The sequence below is a fragment of the Furipterus horrens genome, unplaced genomic scaffold (assembly GCF_987537825.1).
Source record: "Furipterus horrens unplaced genomic scaffold, mFurHor1.1.pri manual_scaffold_2, whole genome shotgun sequence".
Taxonomy (NCBI): domain Eukaryota; kingdom Metazoa; phylum Chordata; class Mammalia; order Chiroptera; family Furipteridae; genus Furipterus; species Furipterus horrens.
The window spans coordinates 146,856,694-146,883,846 of NW_028327172.1; the positions used below are offsets into that span (position 1 = coordinate 146,856,694).

Genomic DNA, 27,153 nt, shown 5'->3' on the forward strand with positions numbered 1-27,153 from the left:
TGGATGTGTGATTGCAGAGCATTTTTGTACTACAATCAAAATCATTACAACTAGAAGGAATGTGAGAGATCATTTAGTTAAAACCCATTATTGTATGCCCTGAAAATGTCAGTGGTGCCCACAGTCACACTTAATGGCAGGGGCAGGACTAGAGCTCAGATCTCCTGATGCCTGGTCTAGGGTTATATTTCATTGAATAAAATCAAAGGTTAGCAATTTATTTACAATATATTGAGATACAAAATAAATAAGTACATTTTCTTTATTTCCTCTAAATGCTATTTCTCACAAGTCCCTATCACACTGAAGTGAGAGGAACTAAATTTAGTCTCATCCATTAACCTGACCCCATTCAATATTTAAACATCAGCTTGGGTAAATTCGGATTTCCTCCCTCTTCCTGGCTCCTCTCCAAGACGGTATCTAAGTGTGTGTGAGCAGAGCTGGCCACCGTGACCTCAGGGTGAAGGAAGAGGGGAGTGTCAGACCTATGCCCATTCTCTCCTTTAACTCTTTTGTCCTCAGTGGCATCTCCTCATCCTCTTGCTGGTGTCTGATGCTGAAGGTGGCTGGTGACCTCATGGTGCATTCTCCACTGACTCAGAAAGAGCCTGGTGGTATCACTTCCCAAATCTGTCCCTCCTTCCTACTCACTGAGGTCCTGCCACTACTCCCTGCCTGCACCACCCTCCCTACCCCGGCCTCCGAAAGCTCCCCATGAAGCACCCTTGGTATCTCTCCACAAGGCACACCGGATCTCCCACCACATTCCATGCCACAAAATGCACTAAGATACTGGAAATGGAGCTCATGTCTCCCCTGCCCACCATGCTGCAGAGGCCCGAGGGTCATTGCTGAGTTGGGAGATAGGTCCAAGTATATCTTGCAGAGTGGTCTTCTCTGCTCTCACTCTCCACCTACCTAAAGCTTCCCCATCTTCATTCTCAAAAACTTTAGCCAGAAGAGAGGGGTAATCATACTTCATTTTCTGATTTCTCTGTCTTCTTCCTACAACCTACCACGGCCAGACAGGTGATGGGCATTTCCCTCCACATGGGACCACATTCCCCACTTCCCAAAGTGGAATTCACTCTTCTTCGTCTGGGCCCATAGTATGGGGTAGTAAGGCAGAACATGGTTAACAGCAAAGAAAAATGCAAAACACATTGATTTAATATTTTTAAAATAGTTTCCTCATCGCAGCTGTTACATTCATGACCCCAGAGCCACAACATTGATAGGCTGGTTATTCAAATGCCTCATTCAAGGACCAGTAACCAGACTCAGGCCCACAGAATTAGAACAAATAGCCAGTGGCCTGCCTGCAAAGTACAGCACACACACCCTTCACCGTGAGCTGTGGGAATGATGGAAAGGGAGACGGGATGAGCCAGGAAGGCACCAAAGGCTGGCTATGCTGGGACTCTGAGAACAGATGGAAAGAATATGGGTCATTTGAGGCGGGTGAGGAGCAGAAGAGCAGACCTCTGTGATGAAAGGCCCTAAAGCCTCGTCATGACACAGCAAATCAAAACATCTTGGTTATTTTCCTGTCTGTCACTACTGGCATATTTGTCTCCTGCATCATTTTATCCAGAAGTAAAACAGAAAAACAATCTGACTTATGGGAAATTGTGGGGGTTAGAGTTAACATCTGCACAGCATGTTATGTTCCCTGAAAGAAACGGGCCACATCGAGTGAATTAATATTTCTCCTTTGAAGTTCTTTTTCCCATTCAGCCCTTCCGATATGTGAAACATAATCTCTCATCATTCTCCCTGCCTCACAACCTTGAAAAGAAGCACGCTGAAGCTTCTCCTCATGAACTCTTACCTTGCCATACACGAGAAAGTGCTTACTGTGGGAAGGAAGACGCATCACCACTGGATCAGAATACAGCACCAATTGGTGGAAAATCAAAAGATGGGAACTATAAAGCTGCCAAAATGAGGTTCAAAGAAAATGGAAAATTAAAAGGCAAATAAGAAAGGCTTCTTGTCCAAGATCAGCAGAATGCAGGAATTACCAACAAAAACTATCTGGAGAGACAGTTTTCCTGTTTAGAAGTCTGAGGTTGTAGCATGAGATAAGGGAAGGGAAGAGGACCCAGAAAAGAGTCAACTGAGACCAGGAAATAACGAAAAAAGCTATGCATTTAGAAACAGGACCCACAGCTGGGCAGGATGCGGCCGACCACTCTGAGATCCCATATGGATCTGTCTGCAGGAGAGTACTCAGACCTCCAACTCCCTGAAAATGTTTTGAAACATAATCAAAATACACACCGCTCCACTCTGCACCTCTTGTCAGTTTTAATCTTACCTCTTTTTGTTAATTTATTATCCTCCTCTCCACAGTAGGCCATACATCCCCTGAAAGTGAGTGTTTTATCTGGGTTTGCTCACCACAGCATCCCAGGATCTAGCAAATAATTTCGTATATGATTGGCATTCAGTGGCAAATAAAAGTTTAGGTCAAATTTATGATAGAGTGGGAGCTCTTGGAATGAAATTTGAATCATATAGAGGACCCTATCCAAAAGAGCTCTCCAGTCATCCTTGGACAGTAACTAACTTTTCATAGTCAGGGATTCGTTGCTTTAAAGGAAGTCAGTCTTCAATGGCACCCAATTAAAATGCAACTGTCACCTGAGAAGGATCGTGCTCTAGGTAATTATTTAACACCTTACTAGGTGCTTAGATGACAGATAACTGAGAGAAAAACCCTCCTGAAATGGAATTTAGAATAAGGAGGTACAGAAAGATGCCAAGGACAAGCCACAGAAAGAGAATGTGTGTCACACACTGCCTCCTTAAACTTCCAGAGGTTTATATTGAACATGTGTATTCATTTCTCCCACAAAGATGTTTAACTATTATGTTCCCCATAAAAAAACCACATTACCTTCTCGCACTTACTACTATTCTATATCGTATTCCCTATGAGCCATGTTTTTAATGCCTCCTTAGAAATGTGAAAGATTAAAAAAGAATCAACACAAATTACAAAATGAAGGCTCAAAGGTTCCAGAATGATTTGTATGCTATCCATAATCATTTTCAACCTTTCATCTTATAGCACTCATAAATTACACACACTCAGTTCAAGAACACAGTGAGCCCAAAATCTCTATTATTTTCAACATGATTGCAAACAGCTAAGCCAATCCCATAAACAACTAAGTGGGAAGTAGCTAACATTTCATCTTCGTTTTGAGCAGTGCTTTTCAGAACTCTGCCCCATAGAGGCTCAGGGTTTACTAAGACAGTCAGCCAGGGCCCTGGGAGTGGGAGGATGAGAAGTGAGGGGAACATGCAGAGGGCAGGGGTTCGCTTCCCCCTTAAACTACATCAGCCCCACTTTGCTCTCTTTCCTATATGTATAGATTTCCACTCCAAGTTCCACAGCTTTAGGAAGTCTGCAGAACCTCATCCACAGTACTCAAAACATCTGTGCCTTTCCTCCAATAACAGTATGCTACACAGCCTTAAAAAGGAAACACTGGCTACATCATCATATTAAAATAAGCTAAGAAAATGTCTCTCCTAAGGGGCTTTTCATCTTGCTGAGTTTTTGAAGTTCAGGGATTCCTTAACCTACAAAACATCTGTGTTCCCAAAGTTTAGTTTGTAGGGCAGGGTACTGAAATTCAGGGCACACTTTCACAGAAAAAAAAAAATATTATTCAGTGCCAAAGCAATCACTGAAAGCTTGATGCCCTACAGGTAAAGGATAATGTTACTAATACCACTAGAAGTGGAGTTGTCCTTACACTCCTTGCTGAATGGGCTAATGTGGGCCAGTGGGGGTGCCTAACCCCACCATTTGTTATTTCTTTGAAGCAGTGCATCCTGTGATGTGTGATGAAAAGGGAGCTAGTGAGGATGGAAGTGCTTCTTCTCCATCTCTCTCTGTCTCTCTCCCGCTCACTCTGTCTCTATCCCTCTCCCTCCCCCCTCTCTCTCCCTCTCCTCTGCCAAGTGCCAGGGCAATCTACATCCACCGCAGCCAGTGGCACATGCACCAGTTGTTTGCAAGCTGGATCATGCCAGTAAGCCACTGCCTACCTCCAGCTCTGAAAAGCTAACTCATGGCTTGCTCATGTATTCTCTAATATTTCATACCATTTTATGATGACAATCTGGCAGCTAATATAGAGCCCCCCCAAAAAACCTTGAGAGGTTATAAGGCTTAGGGGGAAAAATGCTGGCAGTGTTTACAACCGCTCAGAGAGAGGGAGGTAGATAGAAAGGAAAAGATAACATATACCTATAAATAACTTTCTAAGTTGGACTAAAAATTAACTTTTGTCTTTCCTTCATTTTGGCTCATTTGGAAAGCTAGTGAACTAAAAGACAAGAACTAGCTTTAACCAAACAATTCTAAAGGACTTCAGAATATCTAAACTTGGTGTTATGAACAAATTTGACCCATTAAGCAGAAGGTATCAAAACAAGTCAATAAGATATTAATAGTCAATTTTTCACCAAATCTGTTGAACTGCTCAGAATTCTTGATATCAAAACTCTAAGGAAATGCTCTGCCACAGAAGCAAACAGTTACTATGTTAAAATTAAGCCAATTTCCATGAGTGAATATTACCATTAGGATAGATACCATTCCATGCCTTTGCAAAAACAAAAGTGCTCTTATAGAAGGGCTTCCATCTTTCACCCAGAAAAGTAATAATCATAATAATAATGAGGAGGAGGACTTCTTTCTATGTGTGACCTTTGCACTTCCTGCAAAATTCTACCTTTATACCTGCTCTATCACCTTGAACTGTAATTTTTTGCTTACAGAGCTCTTTTTCTAGTTGTTTCCTGAGTAAAGGGGCCAGAATACTGAGTATGGACATTGGGGGTTCACAAAACTAGATTCTATTCCAAATTCAACTCCTTGCTAAGTTTGCAAGGCCAAGTTATCTATATTCTCTAAAGGTTGAGTGTTTCAACTAAATAGAGATAATAATAAATACCTATCTCATAGGGCTGTTTGAGAGTAAATGAAATAAATACATGTAAAGACCTGCGCCCTGAATATAGTATGACTGATGGTGATGGTGATGCCTTTACATCCCCCTCCCCAATGCCTAGCCCAATTCTATACACGTTTTTTGAAATTGACTTGAGCTTCCCCACATTGTCTACCTGATGAAGTTCTACATCTTCTAAAGGACATTTGAACAAAATCTTAAAGAATATCTGATGCCTTCACTGGATCACTGCTTGGAGACCCCAGAGCACTTTGTGCGTGCCTCTGTTTGCTCTTGCCCACCAGCCTATGATATTTGGTTCTGGTGCCTCGAAGCTTGTGGCTTGCTACATGAGGAAGAATAAAAACAGCCTTTAGTAAAACAGTTAGCTACTTTTTTATTTACATTTCTAGAATCTGGCACAAGATAAGAAAACAATTATTGCTTATTCCCTGGGCCAACCTGAAGGCACCTACAGTCACTCACTGAACCCGAAGGGAGCAATGTGCCTTCCTAAGAAAGGAGAAAACAGTTCAAATCAGACCCTTTCTTACCCTTCAAGGCTCCACTCAAAGCCTGACTCCAGCAAGAAGTACTTTCCTTTCCTTTCTGAATCTTTACTATAAATTAAACATAGTCGCTCTTGCAGGCAGGGGAGGTCAGTCCTGTTTCCTAAGATACCCTGTGAGCTCTGTGAAGGGAGAATTAACTAATTATAAATTCTTTTGCACAGAACAAGGATATAGAATAGGCAGAAAACAAATATTTGATTGCTTGATCTAGTTCTGTTTTCCAATGTGCTCGAAATACTTCTGTAGAATTATCTAATTAATCCTAACTCGATGAGAAGAAAGGCATGTTGGATCTGCACGGACTGCAGCCAAGTCCTGGCACCTTTGGCGGTGTGAACGAGCAAAGGGTGTTCCTGCTGGCCCGCAACAGTGCCTCTCTGGCCAGCACTCAATTTTTTGAACTAATGGCTTAGCACACAAAAATTAGCATTTTACAGAAACCAAAACCTAACTGCCAACCAAGTCTTCACAGGGTTGTTAACCAATAGTAAACTCTACTTTGAGTTATATTTCCTCTAATTAAATGGACTGTGAAGTAGTCCCAAGTCCCCCGGAAAGAGGGTGGTGGGAACTACCATCTTCCCTGTGATCAGATAAACCTGCACGGAAATAATTAGATCCGGTGCAACTGAGAACTAACTACTCTCATTAAGAATAGCTACAGCCTGGGAAAGCAATGGGGGGGAAATGGGACAACTGTAACAGAACAACAATTAATTGATTTTTTTAAAAAAGAATAGCTACAGCCTGATGTTCTCAAAGAGTATTAGCTAAACACCTCTTTCCGTCATACATTCTGCTCTTCTCCCTTTTTCATAGCAAGGATTTTCAGGGATAATAATAATAAGCTTCCACAATCATATAATATTTTTTAATTTTTCAAAATGCGTTCACAGCTATTTGATATCTGTAGTCACCCTGAAGACAGGTAGAGAAGATAAGAAAGACCATCGCACTTTACATAAGCCCAAAGAATCAGAGTGGCTGGCCCAAGGTCCCCACCAATGAACAGCAGCAGGGGGACCAGGACCCAACCTTCCCTACATCCTCTTCGGCATCATTCCACTACAGGCAAACCTCAGAGATACTGCAGGTTCAGTTCCAGACCGGAGCATTAAAGCAAATGTAGCAATAAAGCAAGTCACAAGAATTTTTTTTGTTTCCCGGTGCATGTAAAAGTTATGTTTACGCTATACTGTAGTCTACTGAGAGTGCAATAACATTATGTCTAAAAAACAATGTGCATACCTTAATTTTAAAAAGTATTTATTGCTAAAAAGTACTAGCCATCATCTAAGCCTTCAGTGAGTCATCATCTTTTGCTGGTAGAGGGTCTTAATTCAACTTATTTTTTAAGTAATGTCTGTGAGGCACAATAATTTGAAGTGCAATAAAATGAGGTACACTTATACACCATTGACCAAGAGACTGCAATGTCGTTACTCAGAAGCTTCCTGCACCATGGCCAGCAAGACCTGAGGCAAGAAAACTACTCCTAAGGACAGCACCCTGGGTTTCTTAACAAGAGCTTGAAGTCCCTGCCAAAAACACTGCCGTTCAAATCCCTGGTCTCAACCAATGTGTTTCACCATATTGAAGGCAGGTTTCCAACCAAAATGGTTGACTGGGAGCCAAATGTGGTGTTCTAATCTTTGTTAATGCTGTCAGTGTGACATATGAAAGAAATATGAATCAAGTGACAGGATGCAAACAAAGCTAGTGGCTGGTGTGAGATACGCAGACAGGGTGTTAGCCCCACATGCACTGCAACTGGGTCAAGTTAACACCTCTTTTTCCCCTACATATGCGGTGTGGGAAAGCTATTTATAAAATATTTTTAAATATTTAGGACCAAATAAATCAATATTGTTGGGAAACACTTACTCTGACCAGAACTCGTTTACTTGCCCTAGTGCCATGTGAAAAACAGAACCGAGAATTTAGGGATGATCCAAGGCCAGAAATACAACAGATGTTCAGCAGCTCGCCTGTGATGCCCAACCAGGCCTGCTTTCAGTCTCCACAGTGGCCAGAGACCCAGGAAGAACAGGACAATGACAGAAGCTCCAAAGAGTGGCTTTGTGAATGATATTTAGTACCAATGTAACAAAAATGAGCCCTCTAGAAATTACCTGACTCTGCAATTCACTTTGCTGCTTCAGGCGAAGATTTTCAGGTGTATCTGCCACAGTAGTGAAGGACTGCTTTGGGTAGTGTCTGTGGAGAAAATTTTTTAAAAAACATAATTAGGATACTGTCACAATGGAAAGAGGTGTCTCTTCTCTTAGCTAGGGTCATCCATGTATCATTATTTTGGATCCCACCCCCTCCTTCATTCTCAGGATCCTCTGTCACCCAGTTATTCCAACCCTCTCCCCAAATTTCAACCTCAGTTTCTCTATTCTCTTAGCTACTTCCCATCGGCAACCAAGTATGCTCAACACTCTCCTACCTTTTACCATCCCTCTCTCCACCCCACATACCACCCTACCATACGGTGGCTAGAATCTATTCTCTCCTTCAACCAAACTTCCTTAAAAATAGGCCTAAACTCGTGTCCCTGCTCATCTCCTCTCCAACTCTATGCATTCTGGTTTCTAGCTTCTGTTTCCAGAAGTTTCTATGGTCGAAGTTATAATGACTTCCTGTTTGTCTTTTGGTCTTTCTCTTGTGTGGCCTCATCTCCATCTTGAAATGCCCTTTCTTGGTTTCTATGTCACCACACACTCCTGGCCTGGCTTCTCCCCATCTAGCTGTTCCTTCTCTGTCTCCCATGGGCTCCTCTTTGTTGATCTCATTCATTCCCACAGCTTTGGGCTCCCCCTCTATAAATGCTAATTACTCCCAAGTCTATATTGCTAGCCCAGTGTTCCCTCCTGACCTGCAGATCCAATGGCATTTCCAATTGTGTATATCCCATGCACACCATAAAATCAACCAGTCTGAAATTCAACTGTCCATCACCCCACCCCACCCCCAAGACAAGTTTCTCCCCCTGTATTCTCTCTTTCATTTATTAGCGCCCAATCGCCCAAGCCAGAAACCTGGAAGTAATCTTGACTCCTCACACATCCAGTCAATCAGTCACCAAGTCTCTTGCTTCCATCTCCTAAATATGGCTCAATTACATTTACTTTTTTCCACCTCCACTGCTTTCTTTTCCACTATGGGCAACATTTATCTTTCAGGTAACTACGACACTTGCCATTCTTGTCCTTCCAATCTGTTGCCAAAACAAATGTTTTCAAATGCCAATATGATTACATTATCCCTATGAGTAAGACTTTTCAATGGTTTCCCACTGATGCGAGAATAAAGCCCAGTATCCCACCTTCCCCATGATCAGCCCTCTGCAGATGTCTCGCTCACCTGCCCTGCTCTGGCCATGGAGTTCACCCTTCCCGTCCCACCTCCTCCCGCATATGGCATTCCCCAGTCCTGCAACACTCATTCTTCTCCCAACCCACCTCTCTGGTGAGCTCCTCTTTATCTCTCTCTTTTTAAGAAGATTTCACTTATTTATTTTTAGAGACAGGGGAAGGAAGGGAGAAAGAGAGGAAAAGAAATATCAATGTGTGAGAGAATCATCAGTCAGTTGACTATTGCATGCCCCCAACCAGGGACCTGGCCTGCAACCCAGGCATGTGCCCTGACCAGAAATTGAACTGGTGACCTTTTGGTTTGCAGGACAATGCAAAACCCACTGAGCCACACCAGTCAGGACCTTATCTCTTAGGCCTTGCCTTAGATGTCACTTTCTTCAGGAAGCCTTCCTGGTCTCTCAAACGTGCCCTGGAATGTACTTTTCCTTCCATTATAATCCTTATCGTATCCATCTGTATGTTCCTGTTGACGTGTCTCTGTCTCACAATACAAGGGAAGTTCTGTGGCAGCAAGAACAGGCTGTCCTGTCCTTTGTCAGAGCACACTCAGCACCTGCCAGTGTCTGGCTCATAGTATGACTTCAATAAGTATTTATGAAAAGAAAAAAGAAAGAGGGAGGGAGGGCAGGCAGGCGGGAGAGAGGGGGCAGACAACAATCAGGCAAAGCCTGAGAGCACAGGTCAGGCTACAGTAAAGCTTCACCACATTCTATCACATATGGACACACATGCAAACACACAGGCCCCCTGCTGGTGAAGTAAGGGCACTTACTGCCACATGTAGGTGAGGACACAACACTGGTCAGGGCCGCCTCCTCCCCATGGCCAGCTAGCATGGAGGGTACCTCTCTAGCTACTGCCACTCTACAAAAGCTGTGGAACTCAGAGATGTTCTTCAAAGAGCCCCCTCCGGGCCTCTGTCCTTGGTGATGTCCACCCTGTGTCTCTTCCTATGGTTTCTCAAAAGTCCTCTAGACCTCATTGCTTCAAACTCTGCTCTCCCTATAGAAGGTTCTTTACAGCCTCCCTGTTTCTGCCTTCCTATGAGAAGACTTCTGGAGTAATCATTTGTCAATGTACATGAACTCTGAACAACCTACCAAAAGTACACTAGCCCTTTTGAAATAAGGATTAAATATATTTTATAGCCCTGTGGAGTCATATTTGCAGTAGGAAAATACATTAATGCCTCATTTTGCCAGCATTCTTCAGTAATTAAATGTCTCACATAAGTATAGTTCCCAGATAACTGAGGTTAAAACCCCATAACTTACTAGATGCATTTTAACTATTTTAATTAATATTCTTCAAAAACCATTACATAATTTTTCTGCCTTCTTAGAATGTAAACAAACCTAATTTAAATTTTATCATGATTCCTTGGGGCCATCTTAATAGAAATTATCAGATCATGATATAAAGCAGCCGTGCTTTCAGAGTTTACAAGGGTTGGGATAGCCTAAATCGTGCGTTGATCTTATGCTTGTGTAACTGTGGGACTGTCAAGAGATCATTTCTCACACACAGCCCTCTGCTTTTCACATTTTCTTCACTTCTGGTTTCCTTCTTCTAACTCAGACTGAGAAACTAGATAATCGAATTTATTTTAAATGTTGGTTAAAACTAGAGTTATTGAGTCATGTGAGGATGCCATAGGCGGCAAGGCCTCTCCCTCTCCTCACCCTGAAGTCGTGGACTTTGTGTCAGCCACACACCCTGTGCGGCTTCTGAACTGTGCTCCGGACACAGGACAAGTCGGACAGACACCTTCGTTGTGTTCTGTAATGTGTACAAGTCAGTCCTGAAAAGCTGAGCATTACTGGACTTTAAAACATAGCAACCTACATATGGCTCCACTTTAAAACTAAAATAATAGAAGCGCTTTAAAAAATACATTCTGTAAAATAAAGTTCCGTGGAGGTTTTCAGGGGTTCCATGATGTTTAATTTTTTAAATTTACATATGTCTTTTAACTACTTTAAACATGTAATTAAAATCTACTCTCAAATGTGTTACAGAAAGTTAGGACCATTGAAACCCTATTTACTAACTTGTGGGTTAACTCAGTCTGGGGGCAGAGTTTGGAGGGACAACCTTCTCCTGCCATTTCTGTTTAATTAAAAAGTCTGTTCAGTTTTTAAACAGAGATGGAAAAGTGAATAGGGCCGGGAGGGGGGGTCCATTTGCAACTGTTTCTCTGTGACTACATGAATCTCTTCCACACCAGGCAAAAATCATTCTATTTTGATACTAAGGGAACCCCACTTACACCCCTCCCACTCATTTTGCAGTATCATTTCATGAAAATAATCTATTTATCCTCACCATTTGACTTTACACTGAGAACTTACAAAATATATGCATATAAATAAAACACTACTTTCATATGTTCAATATTGGCATCTCATACTAAGTTCTATTTGGAACAAGGGTTACACTAAAAACAAATGTTTTTTAAGTTTCTGATGCTTTCTAGAAGACATATTCTGCTATCCTGGTGGCCAAGGGAGCAAACCTACTAACATGAGCAATTACATCAAGAACTATAAACAGATGGCAATGCTTTGCATTTTTTCCCAATATCCTTTTCAATTTAAAATGTAATGATTTTGTATTAGTGGATTCACCTATAAATACCATAAACTCTCTAAAGAGGCCTAACAGGAAGAAATTATTGAAAATTATGATTTGGGAGAAAAAGTTCAATTTAGTATCAATAACCAAAATAATAAATGCTGAGGGAAAGAAGGAATTCATCCCCAAAACTATGAGCGGTCATGAGCCCTATTAAAATCTGAGGCTTTGGAGATCCAAGTTATCTTCAGAGTTGGCAAAATTCAAGAGAATACGATGTTGAAAAAAAATGCCTACCAGTTAAGAGAGAGTGGAATGGTCTCATGAATCGAAAACATAAGACTCAGAAGACATGAGATTACAGAAATGGTCGCACACACTGCATTAGCTTAAATAATTACAATATCTGGACAAACCTAATTAATTTTGCCAAACTTGACATATCTGGAAGTCCGGGGTTTCTCACCATTTTTGTCTAATTCAACACTATTCTCCTCTAAAATCATGGTCGCAACTCCCACTCACCCACCACCTCATCTGCAAAAGAAAACCAGACACAGAAATAAACTGAGGGGCCAGTGATCCCTCATGGGATCATAGGAATGGAGAAGCAAAGCATTTGAAAACTAACTGATGCTACTATACAGTTCATTCTAGCTCTTTGCAAATACTGTATTTAAATGGTTGTAGAAGGCCTTCCTAAAATAAATATCTTGAATAGGAATCTTAAGGGAAGAAGATTTCTTCACCAAGCCTGGACAAAGAACATTTCTCACTCTTTAAAAAATATAGAACAGAAGGCACAGAGGCATGAGAGATGGATGTTCAATGAGAACCAGGAAAAACATTTTTAAAAACACACAAAAGAAGAGGTGGATTAATTGGTACATGAACGAATTTCCTGGAAAATATAACATAATTGTGAAAATGTGACATATACTAACTACATTGGAAGCTGGTGCAGAGATCTGAAGAATATCGTGAAATCTTTAAGCATCATAAATAGAAGTCTCTTTGCTGAAGTATGCAGAAATTGGACGAAATGTATGCATCGAGACTAGGCTGACAGCTGCAACAAATCCAGATTGCCATGAAATGCTATATTCAAAACAGAGAATCAAGATAGTAACAGAAGACTACATCTGAAACAGCTAAGTTAGGTCACAGAAAGAAGACTTCCAATTTTTTTTTTTTAATCTCCATGAGACTCAGTTAAGAATATAGGAAATGTTATATGCAAATCAGTAGACCACAGCTGGTCAGAGTGAAGCCAGCAGTGTAAACAAGTGACAGCCCCTGCAGAGGTAGTAATGAGAAGGAACACAAAGATCCAAGACCTCTCACTTATTACCCAGAGTTCCGTGGTCATGACAGCACTGGAGTTAAATCACCTGGGTTTGAATCTGGCTCTTCCACCTCATAACTGTGTTGTCTTTGGACAGGTTTCTCAACCTCTCTAGCCTCAATTTCCTCATCTGCAAAATCAACATAATGATAGTACTTCTTAGGCTTGTGTCAAAATTAACACTTGTAAAACATCTCATACCATGTCTGGCTCACAGTAGGCACTCAATAAAACATCTACTATTAACAACAATATTATTACTATCACTACTACTTTCTCTTTGCTCTACTACAAAGTGACTTAACCTGTGTCTCGTTGCCTTCATCTCCATAATGAGGATAAAATACTCCTGGCTCTTTCAGGAGGTTGTTGCTAGAACCACATGAAGGAGCTTTATAAATGGAAACTACCGTAAATGTGAGATACTAGTAAACCACTTAAACATACAAAACTAAGATATTTATGAATTTATTTATTGTAAATCTGTGTTAATACGGTAATTCTCAACTACCTTCCCCAGAGTACATTTGGCAAAAGGCAACATCAGAAGACGTTCTGGGTTGGCACAACTGGAGGAGGGGTAAGGAGGCAGGTGCTATGGGCGTCAAGGGGGTTAGAAGCCAGGGATGCTGCTAAACATCCCACAAAGCACAGGACAGACCCCACACCCACCTTAGTAAAGACTTATCCTGTTAAAAACATCAATAGTGCTGAGGCTGAGAAACCCTAATGTTAGAGAAAGCCATTAATTTGAAAACTGCAAGCTCTTTCTAACCAACCTCTACTCTTTGTTTTCATTCTCATCCCTTAGCAAAGTCAAACAGCCCACCATTTCCCCCAGTCCTTTGCCACACTGTAGTGTAGGTCCATCCCTTCTGAGTCTTCTCTCCCCTGAGCATTTAATTCTTCTGTCTCTAGTTTTTTGTATAGCTGACCACTGTTACAGTTCCACTCAAACTATAAAATTTGAGAGAACTTGGGTGTCAAAAGAATTTGTTATTATATAATAAAATACAGGTAGGAACACCCAAAGATGGCAATGTAGACAGATATGGCTCACCTCTCCGCACAACCACATCAAAATTGCAATGAAAAATATAGGACAACTAGCATTCAGAACAATCAGAAATCAAGTGGAATGGAAGTCTGACAACTCGGGAATTAAAGAAAGCATATCCATCCAGACTGGTAGGCGGGGTGAAGATGGGGAATGGGCGGGTCCCACACCCACATGTGGTGGATAAAAATTTGGAAGGGATATCTCGTGAGAGAAGAGTTGCAGCCCCATACCAGGCCCCCCAGCCCAAGGTTCCAATGCCAGAAAGATAAATCCTCACAACTTCTGGCTGTAAAAACCATCACGGATTGAGTTGGTAGAAACTGCTGGAGCCCCAGGTAGCTCCTCTTAACGAACCCACACATGGACTCACCTACTCAGACTCACTCCCTCTGAGCTCCAGCACTGGGGTGGCATCTTGAAAGGCACGAGTGGTATAAAGGGAGGAACTGAAGTGTCTTGCATCAAGGTGAGCAGAGGCCATTGTCCCTGTGCTAATCACTTCCTCAGAGCCGGTACACTGGTACCATATGAGACTCCATCAACCCGGCTAACACTGTTTGACCCACCTTGGAGATCCCAGGAGACTCTGCCCCAGCCAACTATGGGCCCACTCAAGATACTTTACATATGAATGGCTGGTCTTGGCTCACCCTTCACAACTTCCTAAATCCCCTCAAATGAAAGCAACAGTTGGCTTCAGTGAGCCCCAGGCCCGGCACTAGCAGCAGCCAGCTTAAACAGCTTGGCTTCTCCTGGGAATCCCCAAGCCCAGCACAAGTAGCAGCCAGCACAAGTAGCAGCCATCTCAGATTGCTTTATAGCTCAGGGAGGGTGGCCCTGGGCAGAACACATGTGGGGCTGACCTTGGCCTGCACCACCCAGGAAACACCAGGGCCAGATCACCCAGCGGAGAGCTGAAGACCATGTCGGAGCACCACCACCCTGCCGCTGCACAGCTGATCCTCCACAGATAGCGGAGGTTGGTGATCAATGGTCATAGCCAGTCCTTGCAGCTGACTGGCCTGGGAAAATACATTCCACTGATCATCTGCCAACAGTAACCAAGGCTCAACTACAAAAGGAGGGTATACTCAGTCCACACAAAGGGCGCACCTGGAGTACCCAGCTTGAGTGACAGGGGAGGCTCTGCCACAGAACCCTACAGGACACCTACTACTTTAGGCCATGCTACCAAGATAGAGTCAAAGCAGGTCTGCTTTGACAGGGAGGCTGCCAAAATGAGAAGGCAAAGAAAGATGGCCCAAATGAAAAGAACAGATCAAAACTCCAGAAAAAGAACTAAATGAAACAGAGACAATCAATCTAATAGCTTGTTATTCAGTCTTCATGAATTTGAATGTTTTTGAGTTTTTTCCTTGAGGTTGGGTTCTAGTTTCAAGACATTGTGATCTGAGAAGATGCTTGATATGAGTTCAGTGTTTTTGAATTTGTTGAGGCTTGTTTTGTGTCCTGTCAATGTGGTCTGTATTTTTAAATGTTCTACGTGAATTTGAAAAGAATGTATATTTTGCTTCTTTGGGGTGAAATGTTCTGTACCTATCAATTAAGTCCATTTAATCTAGAGTGTTGTTCAGTGACACAATATCCTTGTTTTTTCTTTGTTTACAAGACCTATCTTTTTTTGACAATGAGGTGTTAAAATCCCCTACTATGAATGCTTTGCTGTCAATATCTTTCTTGAAGTCCTTGATATATTCACTCATTTGTTTCTGTCTGCTCGCTTGAGTTAGCAATAAATGGGGGAGGGGTGTTAACATTTCTTACCATGTTGGTAGATATGCCAGTTTTCCCTGTCTCTCTCTCTCTCTAAAAATAAATAAATAAAATCTTTAAAAAATAAGAGAATCATATCTGTATCATATTAATATAGACACTTTTAGAGGAATTTAAAAGTATGATAATATTGGTCTTTTAGCTGGCAAGAAAACTAAAGTATTCTCAAATCCTTCTATTCTTCATGAGAAAGGTTAGGATATAATTGAATTTTAGACTTTCCTTACATAAATATGATAAAATTTCAAGGGTAACCAAAAGGATGCAAATATAGTACATAAATTCAAATACTATAGAAGAGAAAAAAATCAAATCTTTAAAAAAAAAAAAAACTCTATCTCATAAAAAAGAAAAGAGAACAGTAAGAAAAAGAAGTAAAGAATAACAGGACAAATAGAAATTTAACAGTTGGAAGAAACAATTTAATAAGGGAGAAAGAACAATTTAATAAGGGAGAGAAACATCGATGTGTGAGAGAAACATAGATGGTTGCTTCTCACAGGCCCCCAGCTGGGGACCTGGCCCACAACCCAGGCATGCACCCCAGCTGCGAATCAAACCAGCAACCCTTCGATTTGCAGGCTGGCACTCAATCCACTGAGCCACACCAGCCAGGGCAAGATATGATTTTTTTAAAGGTGCTATTAATAGAGATACTACATAATGGCCAAGGTTCACTTCACCAAAAAGAAAATATCATCCTAATGTAAATGTACATCTGAAAAAAATTTTGAATATGTTTGTGAATGTGCGTTGTGTGTGTATGTGTGTGTGTGTGTACAGAGAAAGAGAGAGACAGGGAAAACTGGCATATCTACAACATGGTAAGAAATTTTAACACCCCTCCCCCATTTATTGCTAACTCAAGCAAGCAGACAAAAACAAATGAGTGAATATATCAAATATGTGAAATATGAAATTTGTGACAATAATATTAGTAATGTCTACACAGGGGTGGTATCAATCTACTTAACAACCAATACATCATGGGTACTCAGCAATCAAAAAGGATCTCCAAGAAGCCTGCCATGAATGACTGACATGACTCACCAATGTGTACTGATGACTGTCAGCCTGCCTGCAGGGCCTTCCATGTGCAGAAAAAAGGAATTAAAGCAGAATAATAAAAGGAAAGAAAACCCCTCTTTGTTGTGATACTGACTCTTTATTCATGGACTCTTACCCCATCCCCAAGGATGCTTGCATTTAAGCACAGATGCAGTGAGGAAAGGTAACAGCATATAACTGGGATAGGGGCAGACACGCAGGATGAGCAGGCACAGGGAGAAGGACTGTGACCCAGGCTGGGATCAACCATCGCATACCAAACATGAGAAACAACCACTAACATTACAACAAACTTCAGAAAGAAAACATGTTGAGCCAGAAAAGCCCCCATGTTCTGCACAGAAGGGTTTCCAATGGCAAAGGTGCCACAGGAACAAACACAGTATGAGGACACACAATCCAGGCACAGCTATGAAGACAGGACCAAACCTCACCTACTCATGAAAGAATGGCGAGCCCAGGGACAGGTGAGATGGAACAACTTCAGACAGAAACATGAATGGGTGCATTTACATCTAGGTTGCGCTGTGTACCTTAAAAACTCAAATATTAACAGATTTGTTTAAGGAGGATCTCCTGCAATGCCTAGAAAATATAAACAGAAGCCAGCTCCAAGCTGCTACAGCAAGAATAGAAAACAGCCACACAGCTAGCTTCCTTTGTAAGTGCTTTTGCTGATGAGCACATTTTGCCAGACACATCAGGGAAGTTCTACCATTTCCTGTTCCATCTAGAACCCACATCTCAGAAGGCTGAATGCCAAAAAGCCAAGCAGTGGGCTTTCTTCACTTGGTTCTCCAAAGGCCGAGCATGTGTGCTCACATTCCTAGTCTTCATTTATATTTCATTGTCCCAAAGAATAGCTTAAAATTCACATTCATTGTATTGGAAAGATTTTGCTTATTAGTTTAAGAGCCATAAAGGAAAAAGTCACATTACATGAGAGAAGGAGAAAACTTGGAAGTTTTTTTCCCTTTTTATAAAAGTTCTAGGCAATTACATAACTATTAATGATTTGCAAAACTAATCCTACTTGGGATATTTTTTCAGGTGTGTAAAATTGTGCAAATTAAGAAAATCTCGTTATCGAGTGTTTTACGACTCAGGTGATAACATGAGTAAATGAACAATTCTACATTATTTCTACTGATACTTCAGTCTGAATGCTCCCAGGGGAATTACCATTTAATAGGTAGAGGCATTTCAGGATAGTATCTTTTTTACATATTGGGATCAATCTGGGTATCTTCTTAATAGAACCCCTGAAGTAAAAATCTGGTAGTGGACTATTGGCGCTTTCCAACATCCGCTAAATACATTATAACTTACTCATATTCTTTCAGGATCCTTAGGTTTCACATGCCTCTTTCACTATCTTGCTGTGCCATTGATGTGCTTTCTATTCACAAATTTCCATCCACAGCCATCATCTCATTCTTAATCTACCACTAATCCTCTTCCCTTTAACACCTCCATAAACAACTCACATATAATGCTGCTGGGTGCAAAACATCCATTTTTATGATTAAAGAAAAAAGAACAGTGAATTAGTGCAAGCAAATGGGGAACACTCTTCAGAAAGGAGGCTTATGAGAGCTGCTGGTAGATCACATAAAAGAGAAAAATGGATTATGATAATGCAGGCCTCCCGTACATGAAATACAATCCCCAGCTGAAAGGAAACACAGAACGCAATTGCCTGCTCTCTAAAGGGCAGTCAATAACCTGTCTAATGATTTACCAAATTCTCTTTCTGGCTGGAAGGGTCAAGCAACTTGCCACCTTTTGATTTACTTCCTCAACAGGGCTCCATTGTAACTTCTATCATATATTTACAAAAGAGGGCATTATCAAAGGGATTACATGCTAAACCTGACCCACCACACTATGAAATGCTTATCAGCTGTTGGAACACGTCACCAAGATTTTGAATTACAGTGTCAAGGTGAGAAATTAATACACACACACACACACATGCACGCACGCACGCATGCATGCACCTAGAGGTTGTTTGGGAAAAACATGATCTGATGGAGGAGATTATTCCCTATGCTGTTGCCGACATTGACCATGAAATGTACTAACAGGGAAGTGTGCTGTGGCTCCGTGGTTCTGTGATTTGTGTCCAGGGACACCAAACAGCACTGCCAACAGCAGCCAAGAGGAACACATGTAGATTTGGGACTCAAGTATCTAAGACATCATTATAGCCTGAGAAATATTAAAAACGAAGTCTGTATAAACACAGGACATTAGAAATACATAAAAGATCGCATTATATTCCTTTGCTAAAAAATAATATGCATATAGTATCACTAGTAAATGCTATCAATAAAAATACTTCTTTAAAACCTAAAGAAGGAGGAAAGCATTAAACAACCCTATTTTTAAGAAAAGACACAAGCAAAACTAAAAATGTAATATTACACTCAGCTATGAATTTTACATAAAAATATTGAAGTCTCACAGATAAATTTATGGTGATAAACAAATCAAATAAATTGTAGGAAACTAATAATGAATAATAATAATAATAACCAGAACAACTACCACTGGCATGATGGTCTATACTGAGCTTATGTGCTACCTCGGTTCAAGGGCAGACATCACTAATCACTCCTCTCTATGTGAAGGCCCAGAAAAGACTCAACGTCTTCTCAACACTCCAGCTGACCACTGCCAAACACCCTAGGCCACCGCCTAAGGCTCCCCGCCCCTATAGACTCCACCTGCTTGACAACCTGCAAATCGGTGCTTCTTAACTTTTCCGCTATAAAGGACCTGAAAAGACATTTCTCCAAAGAGGACATACAGGTGGCCGATAGACATGAAAAGATGCTGAACATTGCTTATCATCAGGGAAATGCAAATCAAAACCACAATGAGATACCACCTCACATCTGTCAGAATGACTATCATCAATAAATCAACAAACGAGTGCTGGCAAGGATGTGGAGAAATAGGAACCCCCATGCCATGTTGGTGGGAATGCAGACTGGTGCAGCCACTGTGGAAAACAGCATGGAGTTTCCTCAAAACATTAAAAATGGAATTGCCTTTTACCCAGCAATTCCCTTCTGGGACTATATCCAAAGAAACCCAAAACACTTATTTGAAAGAATATATGTCCCACTATGTTCACTGCAGCATTATTTACCATAGCCAAGCTATGGAAGCAAACCAAGTGCTTATCAATAGACGAGTGGATAAAAATGCTGTGGTACATATAGACAATGGACTATAACCTGGCCATAAATAAAAGGATGAAATCTTATCATTTGTGAATAGTATGGATGGATCTAGAGAGTATTATGCTCAATGAAATAAGTCAGACAGAGAAAGACAAATACCATATGATTTCACTTACATGTAGAAACTAAAGAACAAAGTAAACAACACAACTGAAGCAGATTCATAGATACAGAGAACAGACTGATGGTTGCCAGAGTGGGAGAGGGATTAGGGGATGAGTAAAAAAGGCAAAGGGACTGAGAAATACAGACCAGTGGTTACAAAGCAGTCATGGGGATGTAAAGTACAGCACAGGAAATATAGTCAAGGGAGATCCAAGATGGCGGAGGAGTAAATGGAAGCTACACTAACCTCCTCCCAGGACCAGTCTGGATTTACAACTTAATTTTGGAGAAATCATCTGGAACAACCAACGAACACTAGCTGGAAAGAAGTCTTATAACCACAGAGAGACAGAAAAGGCCGCTACATCACAACGTGACCGGTAGGGAGTGCGGAGACGCGGAAGGGCTGGCTGGGCTCACATGGGTGGCAACTGAAGGGACTGAGAAACAGCTCAGCAGCCGGGGATTCCCCCTGAGAAGGGCAGGGTCTAAACCCCCAGCTGGGCTTCCCAGCCTACAGCAACAGAGTGGAAAGTAAAACAGTATCAGCTGTGAAAAGCGAAAAGCCACAGGGTTTCTTGCTAGCTGGAGAGAAACAGCAGGAGAAAAAGAGCTCTTAAGTGGATCACAAACGAAAATATTTTGGCCACCACTTACCCTGGGCTCAAGCAGAGGGAAGGCAGAGAGGACTGGAGACACTTGGGGAGAGTTTGGCACGGTGGCTTTGAGGGGAGAACTGGAGGAGCAGCCGACTGGGTCCCAGTGCTGACTCATCCCCAGTACTGCGGGTAGACCATTCCCCTCCAAGTGGCGTCAGCCTGAGGAGAAGCAAAAGCCCTGCCAACAGGAATTAAGCTGCCACACCCACAGTCCTTAAGCCTGACAGTTAATCACAGATTGAGCAGATTAACAATCAAAGAAGACAGACAACAGCAGTAGATCCCTGGAAGTCTCCAACAGGCTGCCTAGGGCCAGACTGGTACATGATCTGACACCACCAGAGGCAGATCCAGGAAGTGCAGATCATTCTAGGAAGCACCAACAAACAATAGGAGTCAAAAAAATGGGGAGACAGAGAAACAACCTCCCATCAAAAGGAAAGGTAGAATCCCCAGAAAGAGTGCTAAATGAAATAGAGGGGAGCGAACTATCAGATATGGAATTCAAAACATGGATTATGGAGAAGCTGAATGAGCTCAGTGGAAACTACAAAGAACTCCAGAAAAACTACAAGGAACTCACAGAAAATTACGTGAGCATGAAAAAGGACATAGAAGCTATCAATAAGAACCAGGAGGAAATGAAGAATACGATCTCTGAATTGAAGAACACAGTAGAAGGAATTAAAAGCAGGCTAGAGGAAGCAGAAGATCGGATCAGCGAGCTGGAGGACAACCTACACAAAAACTCCCAGACAATGCAACAAAATGAAAAAAGACTGAACAAGACTGAAGAGGTTCTAAGACAGCTGCAGGACAACATGAAACGTAATAATATCCGTATCATAGGAATTCCAGAAGGAGAAGAAGAAGAGCAAGGGATAGAAAACCTCTTTGAAAAACTAATGACAGAAAACTTCCCTAACATGACGAGAGAAAGAGTCACGCAAGTCCAGGAAGCACAGAGGGTCCCAATGAAGATGAACCCCAACAGGCCAACCTCAAGACACATCATAATTAAAATGCCAACATTCAAAGACAAAGAGAGGATCCTAAAAGCAGCAAGAGAGAAACAACTAATAACATACAAGGGTACTCCAATAAGGCTATAATCAGATTTCTCAGCAGAAACACTACAAGCCAGAAGGGAATGGCAAAAAATATTCCAAGCAATGAAAAACAAAGGCCTACAACCTAGAATACTATACCCAGCAAAGCTCTCATTCAAAATGGAGGGTGAAATAAGGAGCTTCCAAGACAAAAGAAGGCTAAAAGAATACATCTCCACCAAACCAGCAATGCAAGAGATGCTAAAGGGTCTGCTCTAAGAAGATAAAGAAACAGAGAGAGACAGAGAAGAACACGAGTACAAAGGGGAAAAATTACAATGAATAAGTACTTATCGGTAATAACCTTAAATGTAAATGGATTAAACGCTCCAATTAAAAGACATAGGGTAGCTGAATGGATTAGAAAGAATGACCCACATATATGCTGTCTACAAGAGACCCACCTTAGAACAAAAGATCTACACAGACTGAAAGTAAAGGGATGGAAAAAAGTATTTCAAGCAAATGGGCATGAAAAAAAAGCCGAGGTAGCAATACTTATATCAGACAAAACAGATTTCACAGCAAAGTCCATAAAAAGAGACAAAGAAGGGCATTTCATAATACTTAAGGGAAAAATCCATCAAGAAGATATAACCCTTATAAATATATATGCACCCAACTTAGGAGCACCCAAATATATAAGGAAACTTTTGAAAGACTCCAAGAAAGATATAGACAACAACACACTCATAGTAGGGGACTTTAACACCCCATTGTCAACAATGGACAGATCTTCGAAGCAAAGAAACACCAAAGATATTGAGGCACTGAACAACACTCTTGATCAAATGGACTTAGTCGATATATATAGAAGTTTACACCCCAAAGAAGCAAAATATACATACTTCTCAAGTGCACATGGAACATTTTCAAAGATAGACCACATGGTAGGACACAAAACAAGCCTTAACAAATTCAAGAAAATTGAAATTATATCAAGCATCTTCTCAGATCACAATGGCTTAAAATTGGAAATCAACCTCAAGGAAAAAACTCAAAAACATTCAAACTCATGGAGAATGAATAACATGCTATTAAATAATGAATGGGTTAACAATGACATCAAGGAAGAAATCAAAAAGTTTCTGGAAACTAATGATAATGAACACACAACAACCCAAAACCTATGGGATACAGCGAAAGCAGTCCTAAGAGGAAAGTTCATAGCAATACAGGCCTACCTAAAAAAGCTAGAGGAATATCTAATAAAAAATTTAACCCTACAGCTACAAGATCTAGAGGAAGAACAACAAGCAAAGCCCAGATCAAGTAGAAGGAAGGAAATCATCAAGATCAGAGCAGAATTAAATGACATAGAGTCTAAACTAACAATTCAAAAGATCAACAAAAGTAGGAGCTGGTTCTTTGAAAAAATAAACAAAATTGATAAGCCTTTAACCAGGCTCATCAAGAAAAAAAGAGAGAGAACCCAAATAAATAAAATCAGAAATGAAAGAGGAGAAATCACAACTGATACCACCGAAATACAAAGGATTATAAGAAATTATTACGAACAACTGTATGGCAAGAAATTTGACAACCTAGAGGAAATGGACAAATTCCTGGAAACCTATAGTCTTCCCAAACTGAATCAAGAAGAAGCAGAAAGTCTGAATAGACCAATAACAGCTAGTGAAATTGAAGCAGTAATCAAAAAACTCCCAGCACACAAAAGCCCTGGACCGGATGGCTTCACAAGTGAATTCTACAAAACATTTAGGAAAAAACTAACTCCTATCCTTCTCAGACTATTCCAAAAGATACAAGAAGAGGGAAGACTGCCAAACTCATTCTATGAAGCCAGTATAACCCTAATTCCAAAACCAGGTCAAGACACAACAAAGAAAGAAAACTACAGGCCAATATCGCTGATGAACATAGATGCTAAAATCCTCAACAAAATATTGGCAAGCCGGATCCAGCAACACATTAGAAAGATCATACACCACGATCAAGTAGGATTCATCCCAGGGATGCAAGGATGGTTTAACATTCGCAAATCAATAAACGTAATACACCACATAAACAAAATGAAAGACAAAAACCACATGATAATATCAATAGATGCAGAAAAAGCATTTGATAAAGTACAACACCCATTTATGATAAAAACTCTCAGCAAAATGGGAATAGAGGGAGCATACCTCAACATAATAAAGGCCATATATGAGAAACCTGAAGCCAACATCATACTCAATGAGCAAAAACTGAGAGCATTCCCCCTGAGATCAGGAACAAGACAAGGATGTCCGCTCTCCCCACTCCTATTCAACATAGTCTTGGAAGTTCTAGCCACCGCAATCAGACAAGAAAGAGAAATAAAAGGCATCCAAATTGGAAAAGAGGAAGTAAAACTGTCATTATTTGCAGATGACATGATAGTGTACATAGAAAACCCTATAGACTCCACAAAAAAACTACTCGACCTAATAAGTGAATTCGGCAAAATAGCAGGATACAAAGTCAATATTAAGAAATCAAAGGCATTTTTATACACCAACAATAAAAACTCAGAGATAGAAACTGAAAGAAAAATTCAATTTACCATAGCAACAAGAAAAATAAAATACCTAGGAATAAACTTAACCAAGGAGGTAAAAGACCTGTACTCAGAAAACTACATAACACTGAAGAAAGAAATTAAAGAAGATACAAATAAATGGAAGCATATACCATGCTCATGGATGGGAAGAATCAACATCATTAAAATGTCCATACTACCCAAAGCAATTTATAGATTCAATGCAATCCCTATTAAAATACCAGCAACATATTTCACAGACCTAGAACAAATACTTCAAAAATTTATATGGAACCAAAAAAGAGCCCGAATAGCCACAGCAATTTTGAGGAAGAACACAGTAGGAGGAATCACAATACCTGATATCAAACTATACTACAAGGCCACGGTAATCAAAACAGTCTGGTACTGGCATAAAAACAGACATATAGATCAATGGAACAGAATAGAGAGCCCAGAAATAAACCCAGGTTCATATGGTCAACTAATATTTGACAAAGGGGGAAAGAACATCAAATGGAGTGAAAAGAGCCTCTTTAACAAATGGTGTTGGGAGAACTGGACAGGGACATGCAAAAAAATGAAACTAGACAACCAACTTACACCACACACCAGAATAAACTCAAAATGGATCAAAGACTTAAATGTAAGCCGTGACACCATAAAAGTCCTAGAGGAAAAAATAGGCAGGAAAATTTCAGATATCCCACATAGCAACATTTTCACTGATATATCTCCTAAGGCAAGGGAAATAAAGGAAAGAATAAACAAATGGGACTACATCAAACTAAAAAGTTTCTGCTCAGCTAAAGAAAACATCAGCAAGATGAAAAGGAAACCAACCATATGGGAAAATATATTCGCCAATGACATCTCAGACAAGGGATTGATCTCCAAAATATATAAAGAACTCATACGACTCAACACCAAGAAGACAGACAACCCAATTAAAAAATGGGCAAAGGACCTGAACAAACACTTCTCCAAAGAAGACATACAGAGGGCCCATAGACATATGAAAATATGCTCAACATCACTAGCCATCAGAGAGATGCAAATTAAAACCACAATGAGATACCACCTCACACCAGTCAGAATGGCCATAATCAACAAATCAACAAACAACTTGTGCTGGAGAGGATGCGGAGAAACAGGAACCCTGGTGCATTGCTGGTGGGAATGCAGACTGGTGCAGCCACTATGGAAAACAGTTTGGAATTTCCTCAAAAAACTAAAAATGGAACTGCCTTTTGAACCAGCAATTCCATTACTGGGATTATATCCGAAAAATCCTGAAACACCAATTCAAAAGAACCTATGCACTCCAATGTTCATAGCAGCACTATTTATAATAGCCAAGTGCTGGAAACAACCTAAATGCCCATCTGTAGATGAGTGGATCAAAAAACTGTGGTACATTTACACAATGGAGTTCTATGTAGCAGAAAGAAAGAACTTCTACCATTTGCAACAACATGGATGGAACTAGAGAGAATTATGCTTAGCGAAATAAGCCAGGCAACGAAAGAAAAATACATTATGCTGTCACCTATTACAGGAAACTAATGAACAACACAAACAAATGAGCAAAATTGAACCAGAGGTATGTAAACAAGGAGTAGACTAACAGTAACAAGGGGGGAGGGGGGAGGGAGAAAAGGGGGTAAGAAGCGGAAGTGTCAAATCAAAGAACATGTATAAATGACCCACAGACATGGGCAACTGAGTGGGGACTGAATGTGGGGGAAGGGAGGGGCAGGATACAGGGAAGCAAGAGGGGAAAAAAAAGTGAGACAACTGTAATGGAAAAACAAACAAAAAAATTTTTTTAGTGGGGGAAAATGAAAATATGAAGAATGGAAATGCCAGTTCAGTGAATATTAGGACAAAGATTCTCCTTCACGTTGTATATTTTTCTCCCTATTTGATCTCTCCAGAGTTTGGCATTCTAAACAAGTAAGTAATGACTTAAGTTTCTTTGCATAGAACTAATAAGACCAGTTGTTAATAGAGGTTCCTTTTTCTGACCAAGCCTTTGACTGGAATGTCAAGCCTAAAGGAGACATGCTTGGGCTCAGGTTGTTACCAAAAAGCCTTAAGGAACTGGGAATGACTTTCAAAGGTAATAAAAGCCCGCGAAATAAAAGGCCTGCTGCCATGGTTGGTCGTGCGGTCCACAGCAAACTCTCCAGGGAAAGAACGAAGGTTGTTTTCCTGAAAGATGGCTAGAAGGGACCTTAAGGCACAATGGAAAACCAGAAAGACTTGGAAAGGACAGGTGTGTACAGGCAAGGATGAGTGCCAGGTATGTGGCCCAGCTTCTGTGCCCTGAAGAGCAGACTGAGGGCCACCCTAAATGTTCCTTGGGTAAGTTCCAGCAAAACAGAACTAAAGATCATAAGTGATCATTTGCTGCTCTTGTTATGTTTATGCAAACGAACAGGATAAATTAAAAATGGACTTAATGTAGTCCCTTTAAAGACAAGGAGAGTAATCTTAGGGAGAAAAAATCATTATTCAAGGAAAATCACAATGATCAGTGGCAGACTGTAAAGTAGGGCAGCTAACCATCTTTAAAGTTTCTTCACACTTAAAAAATGGTTTCACTTGAAAATTAAACCATATCTGTGATATCACCAAAGAGATTCAAGTTGCAGGCAAGTAGAATGTCAAGTGCCTTGCAACTGGATGTCTTCCCAATAAGACAGTCTTACAGATTTAGAGACTTGTTTG

General features: G+C 40.8%; 1 protein-coding gene across 2 annotated transcripts in view; it reads right to left on the reverse strand.

The window, feature by feature from the left end:
* Positions 1-27,153, reverse strand: part of NEBL (nebulette) — a 354,758-nt gene that overhangs the window by 215,212 nt on the left and 112,393 nt on the right. For both annotated transcript variants that reach the window (XM_090266581.1, XM_090266580.1), the window contains exon 3: positions 7,681-7,765. In XM_090266581.1, coding sequence (XP_090122707.1) covers positions 7,681-7,765 — 85 coding nt within the window. The remainder of the gene's footprint in view (positions 1-7,680; positions 7,766-27,153) is intronic.